Below are 20,011 nucleotides of genomic sequence, written 5' to 3' on the forward strand. Positions count from 1 at the left end.
AGCCCTGATCCAACCATACACAGGAAGGTAGAGGAACAAATAACCAATAATAGTGTTTGGAGCCTTGTCACAACCATACACAGGAAGGTAGAGGAACAAATAGCCAATAATAGTATATAGAGCCCTGACACAACCATACACGGGAAGGTAGAGGTACAAATAGCCAATAATAGTGTATAGAGCCGTGACACAACTATACACAGGAAGGTAGAGGTACAAATAGCCAATAATAGTGTATGAACCCTGTCACAACCATACACAGGAAGGTAGAGTAACAAATAGCCAATAATAGTGTATGGAACCCTGTGACAACCATACACAGGAAGGTAGAGGTACAAATAGCCAATAATAGTGTATAGAGCCCTGACACAACCATACACAGGAAGGTAGAGGAACAAATAACCAATAATAGTGTATGGAACCCTGTTACAACCATACACAGGAAGGTAGAGGTACAAATACCCTATAATAGTGTATAGAGCTGTGACACAACCATACACAGGAAGGTAGAGGAACAAATAGCCAATAATAGTGTATAGAGCTGTGACAAAACCATACACAGGAAGGTAGAGGTACAAATAGCCAATAATAATGTATGGAACCCTGTCACAACCATACACAGGAAGGTAGAGTAACAAATAGCCAATAATAGTGTATGGAACCCTGTCACAACCATACACAGGAGGGTAGAGGAACAAATAGCCAATAATAGTGTATGGAGCCCTGACACAACCATACAAAGGAAGGTAGAGGTACAAATAGCCAATAATAGTGTATAGAGCCCTGTCACAACCATACACAGGAAGGTAGAGGAACAAATAGCCAATAATAGTGTATAGAGCTGTGACAAAACCATACACAGGAAGGTAGAGGTACAAATAGCCAATAATAGTGTTAGCCAATAATAGTGTATAGAGCCGTGTCACAACCATACACAGGAGGGTAGAGGAACAAATAGCCAATAATAGTGTTAGCCAATAATAGTGTATAGAGCCCTGACACAAGCATACACAGGAAGGTAGAAGTACAAATAGCCAATAATAGTGTATAGAGCCCTGTCACAACTATACACAGGAAGGTAGAAGTACAAATAGCCAATAATAGTGTATAGAGCCTTGACACAACCAGACACAGGAAGGTAGAGGAACAAATAGGCAATAATAGTGTATCGAGCCCTGACACAACTATACACAGGAAGGTAGAGTTACAAATAGATAATAATAGTGTATAGAGCCCTGACACAACTATACACAGGAAGGTAGAGATACAAATAGCCAATAATAGTGTATAGAGCCCTGGCACAACTATATACAGGAAAGTAGAGGTACAAATAGCCAATAATAGTGTATAGAGCCCTGTCACAACCATACACAGGAAGGTAAAGGTACAAATAGCCAATAATAGTGTATAGGGCCCTGTCACAACCATACACAGGAGGGTAGAGGTAAAAATAGCCAATAATAGTGTATAGAGCCCTGGCACAACTATATACAGGAAAGTAGAGGTACAAATAGCCAATAATAGTGTACAGAGGCCTGACACAACTATACACAGGAAGGTAGAGATACAAACAGCCAATAATAGTGTATAGAGCCCTGGCACAACTATACACAGGAAAGTAGAGGTACAAATAGCCAATAATAGTTTATAGAGCCCTGTCACAACCATACACAGGAAGGTAGAGGTACAAATAGCCAATATTAGTGTATAGAGCCCTGACACAACTATACACAGGAAGGTAAAGGTACAAATAGCCAATAATAGTGTATAGAGCCCTGACACAACCATACACAGGAGGGTAGAGGAAGGATGAGGAAGGAACAATGGTGTCATGGTAGCTCAGGCAGTAAAACACATGAACACTCGGAGGAACCTTCACAGAATTATACTTTTTATTGAGTTCTTGAGGATCATGGAGAAATAGAAGCTGTGTCTGCAATGCTTACACCCAGTTTAATAACTGACAATGAAACATAGCTTTACTTGCTCCTAATTAGACAACCAACTATCTTTCTGGTTCTGAATCAAATTATCTATCATCTTAACTAAAAATGGACAAAGCTTTATAACTCTTTATATAGTGGGGCATAAGCAATTTTGTAGTTCCTTTGCTATTTCTTTAGAGCATGTGCATTTTAACAATTTTACCACTTTAAATTGTAAAACTGTAGATTTACAGAGACATGGATAACCCAATATATTTTTCATCGTATGGCATTGCCACTATTTAACCCTACCAAATTCAGTTGGCATTCATACAGGCTATGAATGCCATTGACCGATTGTAGATATCATCATTATAATGACGTCATAATTATTACATTGGATACCACTGACCCTCCCTGTGTGATGGCTGTTCTATTAATTGAACAAGCATACATGATACATACATTATTTGAACTAAATGCTGAATAGTAATAAGTGTAATTGAATTTTCTATGAAATGAAGAGATTCTAAAAATGGTAAATATAAGTATTGAACTTTTTTCTAAACATTTTCTTCAGGTTGGTAAGTATGGATTATGAGAAGTTCTTTTTACACAACCAATAAAATTTTCTATGTGACGTTTCGATGACTCGTACAATATGTACACTGTCACCTTCATCAGACAAATGACCAATTCATGAAGGTGACAGTGTACATATCTTACTAGTCATCGAAACGTCACATAGAAAATGTTATTGGTTGTGTAATAAGAACTTATCATAATAAGTATTGAACTGCTTTCAGTTGGCATTTATACTGCCTATGAATGCCAACTGAAAGCAGTTAAATGCTTAAAAAGATGATTTCAGTATGTAACACTTCATCCTCACAAGAGGTACATACATACAAATATGGCAATTCTTAGTGTGACAATGTATATGAAATACACCCTGGACAAAGGTCCAGACTGACTGATTGACGAGGTGAAAACTTATGGTCTCCTTAGGTAGTACAAGCGAAGGACTGGGTTGGGTAATACTTGTCAGTAGACGATAATATGTATAATATGACATGACTATGGCTGGCCTCATGTACAGAGCGCAACAATATTTAGTAGCAATGGGTGAATTCATAAACGCCGTACTCCTATGTTCTGTACATTCAATGTTTCCTATATAATTAATTCCCCTACAGTGGTGTTAAGGGGATAAGAGGATGAGCTAAACCTAGTAGTCAACATGCTTGACCACTTGACCTTTGGAAGGTTGGTCCCAAGTGTCCGCTCAGGTTCGACCTTTGTCAATAGAGTGCAACAATAACTGTGAGTGGGGAATGGGATTAAGGTGAGATGTTACAATAGTCTGTGGGTACCAATCTGTCAAGTCAGTGTGCTTTCCATGATCAACATGAATGATACTAGAATCTGTAGCAATTTGTCAAATGTTGCCATTCTCAATTTGGAATTGATTAAATAAGAATAAATTTAGCAATATTTGATTTTATTATTTTGTATCAAAGGACAAATGGAATTGGATGTTATGTTGTAGAAACTTGTGGTCAAAGTAAAGCTATTGTTCATATATAATATATAACCAATATGCAGAAGTTTTGCAATAGATTCTTTTTCAAGGAGCAAAACAGATTCAATTCCTTATCTGCCGTAAAAAATGAACATCATGCATTTCTACATTTTCTGTTTCCATTGTTCAATTCTGAATTTCATCATACTGAGACAATTTCTGAGCTGTTTTACAAATCTCTGCATGTATACATCTGCTATACAATGCACTGCTTTCCTGTGATACCCTGGAGAGGTTTTCTTAATCCTTTACAAAACGTATATATATCATCATTTGTGATTCAAGCCAGGAACTAGGACCCCCCTCCCCCATTAGTTACAGTGTGGTTACCCTTAAGGCTCCATAGAAGCTTTATCTCGCCTATTTTCCCCCATTACTTAACGCAGGTGACAGTATTTCTGTTCTATACCTTGACTGATATAATTTACATGTTAAAAACCCAACAAACTTCTGTATTGAATCTCCAAGCTAGCTGTTGCCAAAAGGCTGGATTTAGTTCAATACAGCCAAGAGTAATTGTGCATGCATAGGTTACAATGTGCAAACAACCAATCAAATGCTAGGGTACATGTCACATTTCAGTCTGGCCAACACGACAAATCAATTAGATTCCACGATATCAATGCAATTTCTCCTACATGGAAAACATTCAAATGCAGCTGACAGCTGACATATGCAAATTAATAGTTCTTATGCTATTTCACCCTATAAAGCCAATAAATTTAGGTTCAAAACGAAAATTGATTTTTTTTGTACTGTGTGTATCTCGTTAAACAAAAACTAAATTTTACATGAATATTGGTACTGTGGTTGATAATTCTCCGATATATCCTAAAATGTGAACCTAAAGTTGACGATTTCACCAAGTCATTCAACAGTGTCATTACAATCCCTGGGAAAAAAAGTTCCATCATCGGGTTTTTTCTTCAAATAACCAAAACTTTGGTGATGAAAATGAGGTTTGGTGTAAAAGAAGTATGTCATCAACAGCCTGCTGGAACAGCAAGTCATAATGGTCAGCAATCAATGGCCAATCCCTGGTCTTCCTCTCCATATGGTGCTCTAATGGTCTTCCTCTCCATATGGTGGTCTAATTCTGCCCCGTCAATGCCATAACTTGTTGAGGAGTTTGCATAATACCTCATCATGTACCGTATTTAACAAAACAAGAACACTCTGTTGCCAATAGGACAATAAAGTATTAAATGAAATCAAATGACTTCTTTAGCATTAAAATAACTGGTTTGCTGTTTTTCCTTGGACTTTGCTCTCATTTGTTAATTGACATAAATCAAACTGGCATTGTTCAAGATTGTTCAAGAGATTTAGTATTGCCTTTTGTTTTCAACGGTGAAATATTAAGTGAGATAGGGTACACCTCAAAAGATGTTCTGTTGCTGGAGAAGTCAATCATTACCATACATTCACATCAATATTTTATCACCAATCAAAGACAGAATCGTCCATCATGCCTGATCACCTAACTTAAGCTTGTTATTACCTATAGGAGCACCATCTCCACATCTCATGTATAATTCATTATTTCCTTATATGAACAGATGTATTAATACAAATGATCTTGTTGGTTTAAATTTGAACCTTCAATTTTCAACAACATTCAAAAGCTAGCATTTCCTAATTTAAAAAAGAAATTAATACATGTCATGTTCTTTATCTCTCCCGTTATAATGTAAACAAAAGGCCCATGTGTTGCTCACCTGATCCTGACTAATCCTGTTACATAATTAGGAATACATGAAGTTCTTTAGAGAATGCAGGAAATTTGGGTTTGAGATTCCGTAATAATTATAGATGCCCCTTTATTCAACCAACTTCAGTCCAAATATCATGACTCTATGACTCATGATTCTAAAAAAGACTCTCTTTTAAAAAAATCACACATTTCTTACCACTTTGACTTTGAAAGTAATGGTAAAAAAAAGTAACTTTTACCCTCATTGTTCTTTTTTTAGAGTTCAACAAGAGTTTGACCTGAGTGTTCTTGAAAGAATCTCAAGGTTATTTTTACCTGAACAAACTTGTTTGGGATTCACCCCACCAAGTGACATCTTAATATCATGACTCCAGGTTTACGGACTCCCAAGAAGATGTTTGAAATTTAGCATGTCATTTGATCACTGTGGACTTGGAACAAGCGAAAGCTCATTCATTTGAACAAAATTGATGGCCTTTCTTCCCAGCATGCTAAATACTGACTTTGAACACTCTAGGCATCACACAAGGTAATCCTAACTAATCCAGAATTCAAATGCATTATGTGACCTTGAAAACGAATTGAAAACGAATCAAAGTCATTAGGTTAAACACAACCGATGACCCTTTGTCCAAGTAAGATACAAACCAATTTCTGAATCTCGTAGGCCTCATGGTTCTGAAGAAGAAATGCTAACAAAAAAAAATTGAGAGGAATGGACGATGGACAAAGCACCATTTCATAGCATGCTCGCATGCATGGGTGCCATGTGAGTTAAAAATGTTAAATTAAACGGGGAAAATTAACAACATGAACAGCTATAAGTTACTGTTTTTGTATTTTTTATTAAGCTACAAAAGACAAACAAAATCATATATAGAGTTAAGGACAGGAGTAACATGAACAATTCCAGAATACAGAAGATCAAATCATATAAAAAATATATCATGTCTTATTTATTTTTTGTGTTGTTAACCAAAATTGAAATCAATATTTTTCAGGAATCAATTCTGGCAAGCCTGGGATAGTTCATTATCAACACTGTTCGTACTGAAAAAATACTCTTGACAAAAAAATTCTGTAGCAGCTATACATATACTAAACATTACAATGATACATTAATACACTAAGTTTTACAAGGGTTATACCAATAATATCACGTATAGAAACAACATCACATGTCATACAGCAAGCTACATGGATATATTGATTGTTAGAATTCCTTTCCATCAGTGGTACTCATGGGAAAAAACTAGAATTCTTCTTTGTAACATAAATGCCAGCTTTCATGACAAATGTTGGCAAAATCCTGATCAATTAATGATGACATGGCAGTAACTATTTTCTCTTCAGATAAAAATCAAGATACTGAACTCCCCATATTGCAGTAGATGGTGAGAAACTGCTTTAATATTACTGTAATGTTTCAAGTATAGAAAAAGATAAAATTAAATGTTTCCCCTATTTCTTTTAGTCTGGAGACACTTTCAGATGACACATTGTTATCTGTAGAACAGTTTTAAGGAGTGGTAATTTATCATCTTACAAACCATGATAGTATGATTACAAACTCAAGGCTGAAGGGACAATAAAACATATTGTTTAAGAAAACAAATTATAAAAATAATTAAGTGTGAAATAAGAATAAAAAAATAATTGAAATTCAATAAAAATCTTAATGAAAAAGTATTTACAAATAAAAAATGATTAAAGTAGATTTTATTGCAAAGACAACATGACATGAGGGTTGCTAATACATAAGTTACTGCTTGTGTACATGTGGGCACAGTGAGTTACAAGGATACTTTACAATGTTATATACATGACAGGCATCAATCTACAACAGTATCACATTCTCCGTGTTAGGTTTGTGTCATATGTATATTTGTAGCTCACATCACTCCTTAGGCTTCTGGAATTAACCCCCAGCCTTTGTATAGAGATCTCACAAATACACGGCTTTATTACAAATTTTCAAGATAATTATCACAAGATTTGTACCTTTCTCCTAAAAAGTACAGCTAATCTGATTTGGTAGTAATTTCCAAATGTGCATTAATACCCCAACCTTTACAGCCACTAGTCACAGAGCAATCATGCAACCACATCCGTTAATATTTCAAAATTTTCTTCTGAAGAAAATTACTATTTCACAAGATCCATTTGCATGCTCTGTTTGAACAGGAATGTATTGAGTACTATTGTTCTTACATTTGATATATGCACAAAAGATCCCCATAGCAACCATGCAAATGACACAAAGCATACAGGTGAACACGCACACATGCCGAAGTATGGAACAGAACTGGTGGGCCTTCACTTCCTGTCACAGCCTTACATACGTGACTCATCAACTTCAACAATGGTAGCTGCGTATGCTACCCACAACAAAAATGTTGAAGACAAAATAGTTACGACTGGATAAGATGAGAAATGATTTTCGATGATTCAATATAATTAAACCACCTGGTGCAGTTCTACTGAAAAACCAAGAACAGCAATCTCATTGAAAAACTTTCGAAAATCAAAACCTAAGCTCTTCTTTCACATCGAAAGATTTCTTCAATTTTTTAAAAATGTTCCTACGACCAAAATGCTGTTTTAAAATATGATGCTTGCATACGTTCTCATCTAGATTTTTCCTGTGGAAAAGCTCTGTAATGCCATCAAAATTCTTAAACAAAAGTAGAACATTCCTCATACATCTGTAACATGGAGACTACTGCTACCAATTTTTCTTACACTTTTTAGCTCTAGAAATTCAACAGCAACAATTTGTATCCAGCATATGACTAAAATGATTCTGAGAGGAAATGTCTTTCCAGTAATACATCTTGTAAAGTATACCCAGCGCTACCATGATAGACATGTGTCTGATGTTATATATATATAGCATACAAATCATATAAAGAAAGCTGTGTGAAAAGTCCTGATCAATAAAACAGTTTTCAAATCTTAGGGATACAGCCATGTTAACACTTACTGAAACGTCTTTACAGTGGAGGTTAGGGGGTTACAAATCATTTCAGTCAATGGACCTAATAGTAAAATGGACTTACAATTGTGTTTCTCTAATAAAAAACTTGATCAATTAAGTGCTTGAGTCAGGATCATACACACAGCTTTGATTATAGTGTCACAGTGCTAAATATAGATAAACACAGTCTATGCATTTGCATCAATTAAACCAGGACTACCTGGGTCAGGGTCCTTGCGGTTCTGGCGACGCCTGTCTTGTCGGCGTTGCTTCTTCTTTTCCTTCCTTCCCTCTCTCTTCTTTGTCTTCCTGCTCATTTTCTTTTCAAGTTTTCTACATTTGACTGTCATTTCACGTGTCGCCTCACACAGTGTTGTGTCTTGTCCTGGCTTCAAATTTAAGGTTCTTGTTGCATTGCCACCAGGACAGGCTGAGGTATCCCACTCAGCGGATTTGTCGTACTTACACTTGTCTGAAAATATACAACATCAATGAATATCTCTATACACATTGTACAATTGTCATTAACACCAAAATGTGTAATATTTCATCTTTGACCAAATACAAAGATATTTGCTATTAGGATCTATCCTTGTACATTAAAGCCCCATTTGACCTTGATGTTATTGTCAGTACATGTTCTGCTTTTGACCTACGTTTCTGACAACAATCTTGTAATGAGAACATGGCTCTAATCAACACAGTACAGAGTACAGAATTTAAAAGTTTGTAAGTTTTGTTTTCGCTAGATATGGAATCTTCATGAGATAATTTCACCGATAGAAAATTTCACCTAAAGAAAAGGACAGTCGGAATACATCCTGCCGTAATGGTTATTTATTAATGTCATTTTAACCTTCAAACTGAAGATAAAGGCAGTTTGGTTTTGACAATCATACGTTCCTGTAGGGTTTAATAATAGGATTACCTTACCCGACATTAACAGGAAAATATCAAGGTTGCATTGTAACATGTGTTAAGGAAATCTAAGGCCTGATTTATCCCACCACCAATGTATAAGCCCCATATATCACACCCAGCATGTTTTATGAGTGTCACATAAAATAGATCGTTTTACAACATGCCAACAAATGTATTTGTAAACACATGCTAAATATTTCTGTTCATGCTGCCAATTCGCTCTTGTCAAAGATATAACTACAGATGTATATGGGTGCAGACTTATTTTAGCCTGCAGCCACTCAATGATTAATGTCTCAAACTTTAAAAAGCATTCCCCACATTTCCTGATCTGGTAACCGAGTTACTTAATACAGTTACAAAAGTATGTGATATATGATAAAGGACATGTTTTATGGAGCACACTGTGTACTTAACGCCATGACAACAACAGCTTTAATCCACACTTGTCAAGTTGTCAAGGAATGTCTTTTACATGGATATAAATTTGATGATTTTGTACAATGTTTTTATCATGAAAATGAAGACCTTTTATTTTTGTTTCTAATATATTTGTCCCCTGTGTCATTGTAAGTGGGTCAAGGACATTCATTTAATCAAATATGAAAGTCTTCTCCCCCAGGAGGCTATAAATATTGTGACTCTATAAGAAACTTGTTCTGTGGGGAAATCACATAATTGTTCCCATAGAGAAATCACAGAATTGTTCCTACAGGGAAATCACAGAATTTTTTCCATAGAGAAATCACAGAATTGTTCCTACAGGGAAATCACAGAATTTTTTCCATAGAGAAATCACAGAATTGTTCCTACAGGGAAATCACAGAATTTTTTCCATAGAGAAATCACAGAATTGTTCCTACAGGGAAATCACAGAATTGTTTCCATAGAGAAATCACAGAATTGTTCCTACAGGGAAATCACATAATTGTTCCCATAGAGAAAACACAGAATTGTTCCCATAGAGAAAACACAGAATTGTTCCCATAGAGAAATCATAGAATTGTTCCCACAGGGAAATCACAGAATTGTTCCCATAGGGAATTCACAGAATTGTTCCCATAGAGAAATCATCGAATTGTTCCCATAGGGAAATCACAGAATTGTTCCAATAGGGAAATAACATAATTGTTCCCATAGGGAAATCACAGAATTGTTCCAATAGGGAAGTCACATAATTGTTCCCATAGGGAAATCACAGAATTGTTCCGATAGGGAAATCACATAATTGTTCCCATAGGGAAATCACAGAATTGTTCCAATAGGGAAATAACATAATTGTTCCCATAGGGAAATCACAGAATTGTTCCAATAGGGAAATAACATAATTGTTCCCATAGGGAAATCACAGAATTGTTCCCACCGGGAAATCACAGAATTGTTCCCATAGGGAAATCACAGAATTGTTCCAATAGGGAAATCACATAATTGTTCCCATAGGGAAATCACAGAATTGTTCCCACAGGGAAATCATAGAAATGTTCCCATAGGGAAATCACAGAATTGTTCCCATAGAGAAATCATCGAATTGTTCCCACAGGGAAATCACAGAATTGTTCCCATAGAGAAATCATAGAATTGTTCCCATAGGGAAATCATAGAATTGTTCCCATAGGGAAATCTCGGAATTGTTCCCATAGGGAATTCACAGAATTGTTCCCATAGGGAAATCACAGAATTGTTCCCATAGGGAAATCTCGGAATTGTTCCCATAGGGAACTCACAGAATTGTTCCCATAGAGAAAACACAGAATTGTTCCCATAGGGAAATCATAGAATTGTTCCCATAGAGAAATCTCGGAATTGTTCCCATAGGGAAAACACAGAATTGTTCCCATAAAGAAATCACAGAATTGTTCCCATAGAGAAAACACAGAATTGTTCCCATAGAGAAAACACAGAGTTGTTCCCATAGGGAAATCACAGAATTGTTCCCATAGAGAAAACACAGAATTGTTCCCATAGAGAAAACACAGAATTGTTCCCATAGGGAAATCACAGAATTGTTCCCATAGAGAATTCACAGAATTGTTCCCATAAAGAAAACACAGAATTGTTCCCATAGAGAAATCACAGAATTGTTCCCATAGGGAAATCACAGAATTGTTCCCATAGGGAATTCACAGAATTGTTCCCATAGGGAATTCACAGAATTGTTCCCATAGAGAAATCATCGAATTGTTCCCATAGGGAAATCTCGGAATTGTTCCCATAGGGAATTCACAGAATTGTTCCCATAGAGAAAACACAGAATTGTTCCCATAGGGAAATCTCTGAATTGTTCCCATAGAGAAATCTCGGAATTGTTCCCATAGAGAAAACACAGAATTGTTCCCAAAGGGAATTCACAGAATTATTCCCATAGGGAAATCTCTGAATTGTTCCCATAGAGAAATCTCGGAATTGTTCCCATAGGGCATTCACAGAATTCTTCCCATAGGGAAATCTCGGAATTGTTCCCATAGAGAAATCACAGAATTGTTCCCACAGGGAAATCACAGAATTGTTCCCATAGGGAAATCACAGAATTGTTCCCATAGGGAATTCACATAATTGTTCCCATAAAGAAATCACAGAATTATTTCCATAGGAAAGTCAGATAAATAGAAAACTGCTGATTACTTACTTTTCATTTTCCTGCAAGGCTTGGTTTTGTTCTTTTGTGGACAACTAGGGTCCTGTCCAGGAAGCAGCGGAAAGTTGAGGACCATGGTATTGGTTGTTCTGTCACACTCACCAATTACACGCTTTCCATACAGACACTTTAAATTCACTGCAAAAAAACCCATAAACAGTTAACTGCATGTGGACCAAACTATAAACTTGGAATTGAAGATCTAGGCATTATCAGTATTAACCAGGATTAATTGGCATCAGTACTGTAGCAGTATTACATTAATGTGACATGAAATACATGTACATCAGAGGTCCATACTATTATTAATGAATCTTAATTAACTTGTAATTGGTTATTTTATTATGAACTTATGATAACTTTTTATTAAAATTTCATACAGCTGGGTATGAGAGTATCCTTTGAAAGACATGTCATTGTTGACTTCTTTAGAATATCCAACTTGAACTCCTAAAATCCAAGATGGCTGCCAGGTGGCCATCCTGCTTTTCAAATCAGTCTCAAAATAAAACAAGCACAACAAGGGACAAAGGGAAAGCCACATAAATTTGTGAAAGATATGTGTAACAAACAAGCTTAAGCTATCACAGTGATGTAGTTACCTCTATTTGGCTTGCACCTTTTCACCTTGATCTTGAAGGGTTCACAGTTCAGGTCTGGACTTGTGCCAGGGGCCAGCGCTTTCCTGACCTCCTGTGTCCTGTTAATGGGGTTACATGGCCCCAAAGTGGCCTGTGTGTACTTACACGCACCTGTTATCAATAAAGAAATTAAAACATGAAGATGTCCTAAACACTAAATTACAAAGCAAAGGTGACAAAAAACTTCTAATGCTTGGACTATATTCTGGCTAACTCACACAAATGTAAAGCTTCTTATTTCAGTATGTGCTTTAATTGGCAAACTATGTCTGTGTTATTGTCACAAGTACTTGTATTTACAATGAATTGAATGTTATTACGATGTTGTTAGTAGTTTACAATTAGTTTTATGTTATTACAATGTTGTAGGTAATTTAATATTAATTGTTGTAAGTAATCGTCTATGGTGTACATAATTACTGTATACTAGGAATTGTTCGTTGCAGTTTAACTTTCGCCTTTTTGACTCTCTCCAATTAGGTTAAATTTATCACGAGAGCAAATAATAGTACATGCAATGTATAGTTATTACATGTGAAGGGCGAAATAAACACTCAACAACCTTGGATTTTATTGGAAAAGGGCAAATATTTAACCAGGCAAAAGTGTTCTGGTATTTATATATATACATTTCATCTAGCTCAGAGTGAGGGGAGGACAGCTCAGAGTGAGGGGAGGACAGCTCAGAGTGACGAGAGGAGAGCTCAGAGTGAGTGGACGACAGCTCAGAGTGAGGGGAGGACAGCTCAGAGTGAGGGGAGTAGAGCTCAGAGTGAGGGGAGTAGAGCTCAGAGTGAGGGGAGAACAGCTCAGAGTGAGGGGAAGACAGCTCAGAGTGAAGGGAGAGGAGAGCTCAGATGAGTGGAGGAGAGCTCAGAGTGAGGGGAGGACAACTCAGAGTGAGGGGAGGAGAGCTCAGAGTGAGTGGAGGACAGCTCAGAATGAGAGAAGGACAGCTCAGAGTGAGTGGGGGACAGCTCAGAGTGAGTGGACGACAGCTCAGAGTGAGGGGAGGACTGCTCAGAGTGAGTGGAGAACAGTTCAGAGGGAGTGGAGGACAGTTCAGAGTGAGTGGAGGACTGCTCCGAGTGAGTGGAGGACAGTTCAGAGGGAGGGGAGGAGATCTCATAGTGAGTGGAGGACAGCTCGGAGTGAGTGGAGGACAGGTCAGAGTGAGTGGAGGAGAGGTCAGAGTGAGTGGAGGACAGGTCAGAGTGAGTGGAGGACAGGTCAGAGTGAGTGGAGAACAGTTCAGAGTGAGTGGAGGACAGCTCAGAATGAGTGAAGGACAGCTCAGAGTGAGTGGAGGAGAGCTCAGAGTGAGTGGAGGACTGCTCAGAGTGAGTGGAGGACAGCTCAGAGTGAGTGGAGAACAGTTCAGAGTGAGTTGAGGACAGCTCAGAGCGAGGGGAGAGGAGAGCTCTGAGTGAGTGGAGGACAGATCAGAGTGAGTGGAGAAAAGTTCAGAGTGAGAGGAGGAAAGCTCAGAATGAGTGGAGGACAGTTCAGAGTGAGTGGAGAACCGTTCAGAGTGAGTGGAGGAGAGTTAAGAGGGAGAGGTGGACAGCTCAGAGTGTGTGGAGAACAGTTCAGAGTGAGTGGAGAAAAGTTCAGAGTGAGAGGAGGAGAGCTCAGAGTGAGTGGAGGACAGCTCAGAGTGAGGGGAGTAGAGCTCAGAGTGAGTGGAAGACAGCTCAGAATGAGTGGAGGACAGTTCAGAGTGAGTGGAGGAGAGCTCAGAGTGAGGGAAGGAGTACAGCTCAGAGTGAGTGGACGACAGCTCAGAGTGAGTGGAGGACAGCTCAGAGTGAGTGGAGGACAGTTCAGAGTGAGTGGAGGACAGCTCAGAGTGAGGGAAGGACAGCTCAGAGTGAGGGGAGGAGAGCTTAGAGTGAATGGAAAACTTACTACAATCCTTGGTCTGGATCTTGGGCTGCAGACAATCTGGCTGGTTGTGTTGTTTTGGTTGGAGGGTCCTTGTCCTCTTCCCTGTTACAGGGTTACATTCACCCCAATGGCCCGTGTATTTACATCCTGAAATAGTACAACATCGTATTGTTGATTCCCAAAACTTGAAAGTCTGTCATTTTACATCAAATGTACTACTCCCTATGCAACTCAGCCAATCAGAACCATTGATCATATTGAAACTTTTTTTTAAAAATCAGTTGTTCAGCATAAGTATACCCCTTAGATGCCTGGTATCATTCCCACAAAAAGGAAAGTGCATGGGCCTGCAGGGATTGTATTCAAGAAACCCTTCTCATGCTCAAACTCAGACTCTGACCTTCAATCATAATTCATGATTATTGACCAATAAAAAGCAATATTACATCACCAAAGTAGAATTACTCAAATTTTATCTCAAATTACATCTAAGACATTGACTTTTGTGAATGAAAATTATTTTCCTAATTTGAGGATATATATATCTAGAAGATGAAAGCTTGCAATTTTTTTTAATCTTGTCCCTCGTATAACATCATTTAGTAATATGGAAGCTGTGTTGAATCAAGTCCTAAGTATTAAGTGTTTCATTATTACAACTTTGCCTCAAACATACGTATTGCAAGTTCTTACTTATGATGAATATGTCCTTGTGTCCACAACAAGTGGTCTTGTGAACATCAACATGTAGGACATGACTTTTCCTCGCTGAGGAGCGCTTTTGTTGATAGTAGTACAAGAGGCCCAATGGGCCTGCATCGCTCACCTGGTATTAATCTCACAATTGTAACCTTAAAAGAGGACTAGTAATATAAAGCTACAGGCAAAATATCAGCGTCTTGACTTAAAGTTTAAAGTAATTCAGAAAAAATGGGCAAAGGTCATTCATTTGAACAAACTTGGTAGCCCTTCATCCCAGCCTCACGGTTATTCAGAAGAAGTCGTTTAAAGGATTTTAACATATTTCACCCCTGTGACCTTGAATATAAATCAAGGTCATTTATTTGAACAAATTTGGTAGCCCTTCATCCAAGCATGTTACTGGCCAAATATCATCATCCTAGGCCTCTCAGTAATTTAGAAGAAGTCGTTTTAAGGTTTTAAACATATTTGACCCCAGTGACCTTGAACATAAATCAAGGTCATTTATTTAAACAAACTTGGAAGCCCTTCATTCCAGCATGTTACTGGCCAAATATCATCACCCTATATNTGACTTTTGTGAATGAAAATTATTTTCCTAATTTGAGGATATATATATCTAGAAGATGAAAGCTTGCAATTTTTTTTAATCTTGTCCCTCGTATAACATCATTTAGTAATATGGAAGCTGTGTTGAATCAAGTCCTAAGTATTAAGTGTTTCATTATTACAACTTTGCCTCAAACATACGTATTGCAAGTTCTTACTTATGATGAATATGTCCTTGTGTCCACAACAAGTGGTCTTGTGAACATCAACATGTAGGACATGACTTTTCCTCGCTGAGGAGCGCTTTTGTTGATAGTAGTACAAGAGGCCCAATGGGCCTGCATCGCTCACCTGGTATTAATCTCACAATTGTAACCTTAAAAGAGGACTAGTAATATAAAGCTACAGGCAAAATATCAGCGTCTTGACTTAAAGTTTAAAGTAATTCAGAAAAAATGGGCAAAGGTCATTCATTTGAACAAACTTGGTAGCCCTTCATCCCAGCCTCACGGTTATTCAGAAGAAGTCGTTTAAAGGATTTTAACATATTTCACCCCTGTGACCTTGAATATAAATCAAGGTCATTTATTTGAACAAATTTGGTAGCCCTTCATCCAAGCATGTTACTGGCCAAATATCATCATCCTAGGCCTCTCAGTAATTTAGAAGAAGTCGTTTTAAGGTTTTAAACATATTTGACCCCAGTGACCTTGAACATAAATCAAGGTCATTTATTTAAACAAACTTGGAAGCCCTTCATTCCAGCATGTTACTGGCCAAATATCATCACCCTATATATAGGCCTCTCGGTTATTCAGAAGAAGTCGTTTAAAGGTTTTAAACATATTTGACGCCAGTGACCTTGAATATAAATCAAGGTCATTTATTTGAACAAACTTGGTAGCCCTTCATTTCAGCATGTAACTGGCCAAATATCATCACCCTAAGCCTCTTGGTTATTCAGAAGAAGTCGTTTTAAGGTTTTAAAGATATTTGACTCCAGTGACCTTGAATATAAATCAAGGTCATTTATTTGAACAAACTTGGTACCCCTTCATCCCAGCATGTTACTGGTCAAATATCATCACCCTAGGCCTCTTGGTTATTCAGAAGAAGTTGTTTACAGATTTTAACATACTTGACCCCTGTGACCTTGAAAATGGTTGAAGGTCATTTATTTGAACAAACTTGGTAACCCTTCATCCCAGCATGCTTCTGGCCAAATATCATTACCCTAGCCCTTTTGGTTACTGAGAAGAAGTTGTTTAAACTAAAAGGTTGACGGTGGACAGACGGACGACGGACGCTGCACCACGGCATATGCTCACTTGGCACTTCTGGCCAGGTGAGCTAATAATTAATGCTTAAACTAAATATGGATGACCAAACTTAAAAAATCCTGTTAAGCCTTTACCACTGCTGTAGATCATGCCTGCTTCCTAACATTACAAAATGTTTGTCCTCATTTCCCATTATTTCGCAGGATAAAATCTAGATAATCATCCACAATACTATTAGCCTTAGTTTTATGTTGTTTTTCAGAAGCCAGATAATTCAATCTTAAGAGAAAATGAGAAAAGCCCATGTCAAGAGGCTGCCAAATGGAACTTGGTGTAATACGACTCTAAATATAGAGACACAAATTCTGACAATAATTGTCAAGGGGGTAGCTGGTAGGCATTACGGGACCAGTATCTGCTTCCTTACGTACTGCAGAAATAAATTGCTAGTGTTAAACGTGATCTGTGGACATGGTGGGGGATCAATACATCTCTGACTGGTGTGTGTGCGTAGTGACACTCAGTTGTAGACAAATCATCTTGCCAGCAGAAAGACTCTGACAGATCAGCTGGACATCCAATATTATTTTGGCATGCTATTGAGGACCATCATTGAGATTTTGGTTAGCATTTATACAACGGTCCTTTATTTTATATCTAATTATGATGACAGAAGCAATCTTTGACAATTGATGAGCCTTCAACAACAATAAATCCATCATAATAATTGAGGGCTCAGGGTGATGCACAGGAAGATGACAGTTTGTAAATACATTACGTAATCTAATAAATAGAAATGTTTCTGTGGGGGATATTTAATTCAATTATTGGTTTCCGTTTCATTTCGTGTTATTCCTGAAGTAAAACATTATCTCTATCGAAAAATTGAAAGTTTAACAGCGAAAGTTTCTGGGCACTAGAGTATAGATCAGACTAGAGTTATGGGAATTAAAATGAGAGGGAATCAGCTTATAATAACTGTTCTTTCGTTCTGCGATCACTAGACAGCAAAGTGCAACAAAACCTTTCATTTTATTTTATTTTACATTCTTAATGATACCAAGACGATTTTGCCTATTGATATATTTTCCTTTCATATTGCCCTGTGTTAATTTCGCTCTCTACGATGGACGTGCTGTGTGAAGTTAATCATGCTGTATTCTATATTCACTATCATTATGGATTCATCCCCATCACGAAGGACAAAATGGTCGAAAGTTAACCTTTGGTAAAGTCTTATTGTTCTACAGTAATGCCACAGTATTATTACAAGGTACATTCTCCATCAAACTTCATACCTCAAACAAAGCCAAGCATATCTAAAACACATTCTACTGATTTTCAATATTGTTGTATAATGTTTAAATTTACATAATCAATAAAAATACAGCATGTCTGAGATTTTAAACAAATTCCAATGATATTGCACCATAATAGCGTGATCTGTTATACAAATGGCCCTGCCACTAAACGGACTGTCCAGACAGGAAAAAAAATATAAATTCTGCCAAACCTTACCAACACATGTAAGCTAACCTTCCCTATTCATCATTTACACCAGCACCTGTAGATGTTTTTAATGTATACATTGAAATTCCAATGATTTATAAAAGAAAGCCATTATACGTATCCAGGCCCATTTTATTTTACACTTTAAATTAGATTTAGAGCTGAATTCAAAATGAGAACGGTTGAATATGGTTGTCCTGTGTATGAACAGCATGACTGAACAGGCAAATTGAACACAGTATGAGAATGTGATAATAACCCTTGTGTATGTCATCATAGGGCAAATTTAACATGAATTCAATGTGTTTTAAAGGGGGGGGGTCTTAGTATGGGAGGAAACCGGAGTACCCAGGGAAAACCCATGTTGTTGGTTGGTTGGTTGGTTGGTTGGTTGAAGGGTTTTGCGCCTACATGAATCCGCCCTTACGGGTTTGATCTCACTGACGGAAGTTGGTGTTCTGTCGGCGCGAGGGGAGTTGCCTTTCCTCAGGGGGTGGGTTGGAGTCGCCTAAGCTATATCCTATCAGGGGGTGGGTTGGAGTCGCCTATGCTATATCCTATCAGGGGGTGGGTTGGAGTCGCCTATACTATATCCTATCAGGGGGTTGGTTGGAGTCGCCTATGCTATATCCTATCAGGGGGTGGGTTGGAGTCGCTTAAGCTATATCCTATCAGGGGGTGGGTTGGAGTCGCCTATGCTATATCCTATCAGGGGGTTGGTTGGAGTCACCTACGCTATATCCTATCCGTATATTTTTATGAAATTTGGAGGCGACTCCTTGGTCCTAAATGGTTTGTCGGCCAGTTAATGCAACTCTGGCTGTTGTTCCTAACTAGTGTTTTTGTATCGTTGGGGGAGGTTAAAAATTGGCCAAGAAGGCTTGTAATAATGTATATCTATAAAAATTATAAAAATAATTGAAATTATTTGTATATTTTGAAAGTGTATTTATTGTATATATTCTTGTTCTTATAGGGAAGTATATATATAATATAATTGTTATGTACCTCGGGTCTCTAACTTACGGTTGTGCCCGACAGTAGAGAAATGTCTCTGCTTCCGTTAGGTACAGTACTTTGTTTCTTTGTCAGGCTTGGCCGGAGTCTGAGATTATCCGAGGGGTCCCTATGGTGTATGTGGGGTTTTACCTTTAATTCTATGGTGTATGTTTTCATCTTTTAGAATAAAAAAATATATGAAGATTTAGATAAATGTTTGAGTAATCAGGGGAAATAAAGAAGGTAAAAATTGGCTTATAGGGAGAGGGTCTTAAAGGGGGATCTTTAAAGTTACTAAGCTAATAATATATGTCTTATATGAACCATTATTACATAAAAAGATGGGGAGGTCACTGGTCGTATCATATCATGATGTCTTTTATGGCGTGGGTATAGGAGGAGGGCGTACCATATCCAGGCTGTCCTTTAATTATAGCCTACTCTATTTTGTGTTTGGTTTTGTTCCTATATTTTGCCGGACTGTGTGTTATTGGTTATATTGTCATGCAGGTGCTAATTAACCTTAAACTTTCCTTCAATACCAATGTTCTCGTTCATAAAAAAAAAAATCCTTGGCTTTCATCTGTAACTGTTCACTGTTCTGACTTTTATAATTATTTTTTATGAGTATTAGTAAAAGTTAATTGTGGGAGAGGGGAGAGGGGGGAGGGGCGGGGTGTGTTTGTGTGT

At 37.5% G+C, this 20,011-nt stretch overlaps 1 protein-coding gene across 1 annotated transcript in view; it reads right to left on the reverse strand.

Moving 5' to 3' along the window:
• LOC110448809 overlaps positions 1-20,011 on the reverse strand; it is a gene marked incomplete at its 3' end in the record, with an annotated part of 65,968 nt that overhangs the window by 35,122 nt on the left and 10,835 nt on the right. Inside the window, exons 3-6 of the mRNA XM_021495255.1 lie at positions 14,304-14,429; positions 12,357-12,506; positions 11,746-11,892; positions 8,419-8,670 (exon numbers count right to left, since the gene is read on the reverse strand). Coding sequence (XP_021350930.1) covers positions 8,419-8,670; positions 11,746-11,892; positions 12,357-12,506; positions 14,304-14,429 — 675 coding nt within the window. The remainder of the gene's footprint in view (positions 1-8,418; positions 8,671-11,745; positions 11,893-12,356; positions 12,507-14,303; positions 14,430-20,011) is intronic.

This window comes from Mizuhopecten yessoensis, unplaced genomic scaffold, assembly GCF_002113885.1.
Source record: "Mizuhopecten yessoensis strain PY_sf001 unplaced genomic scaffold, ASM211388v2 scaffold4347, whole genome shotgun sequence".
NCBI classification, from domain to species: Eukaryota; Metazoa; Mollusca; class Bivalvia; order Pectinida; family Pectinidae; genus Mizuhopecten; species Mizuhopecten yessoensis.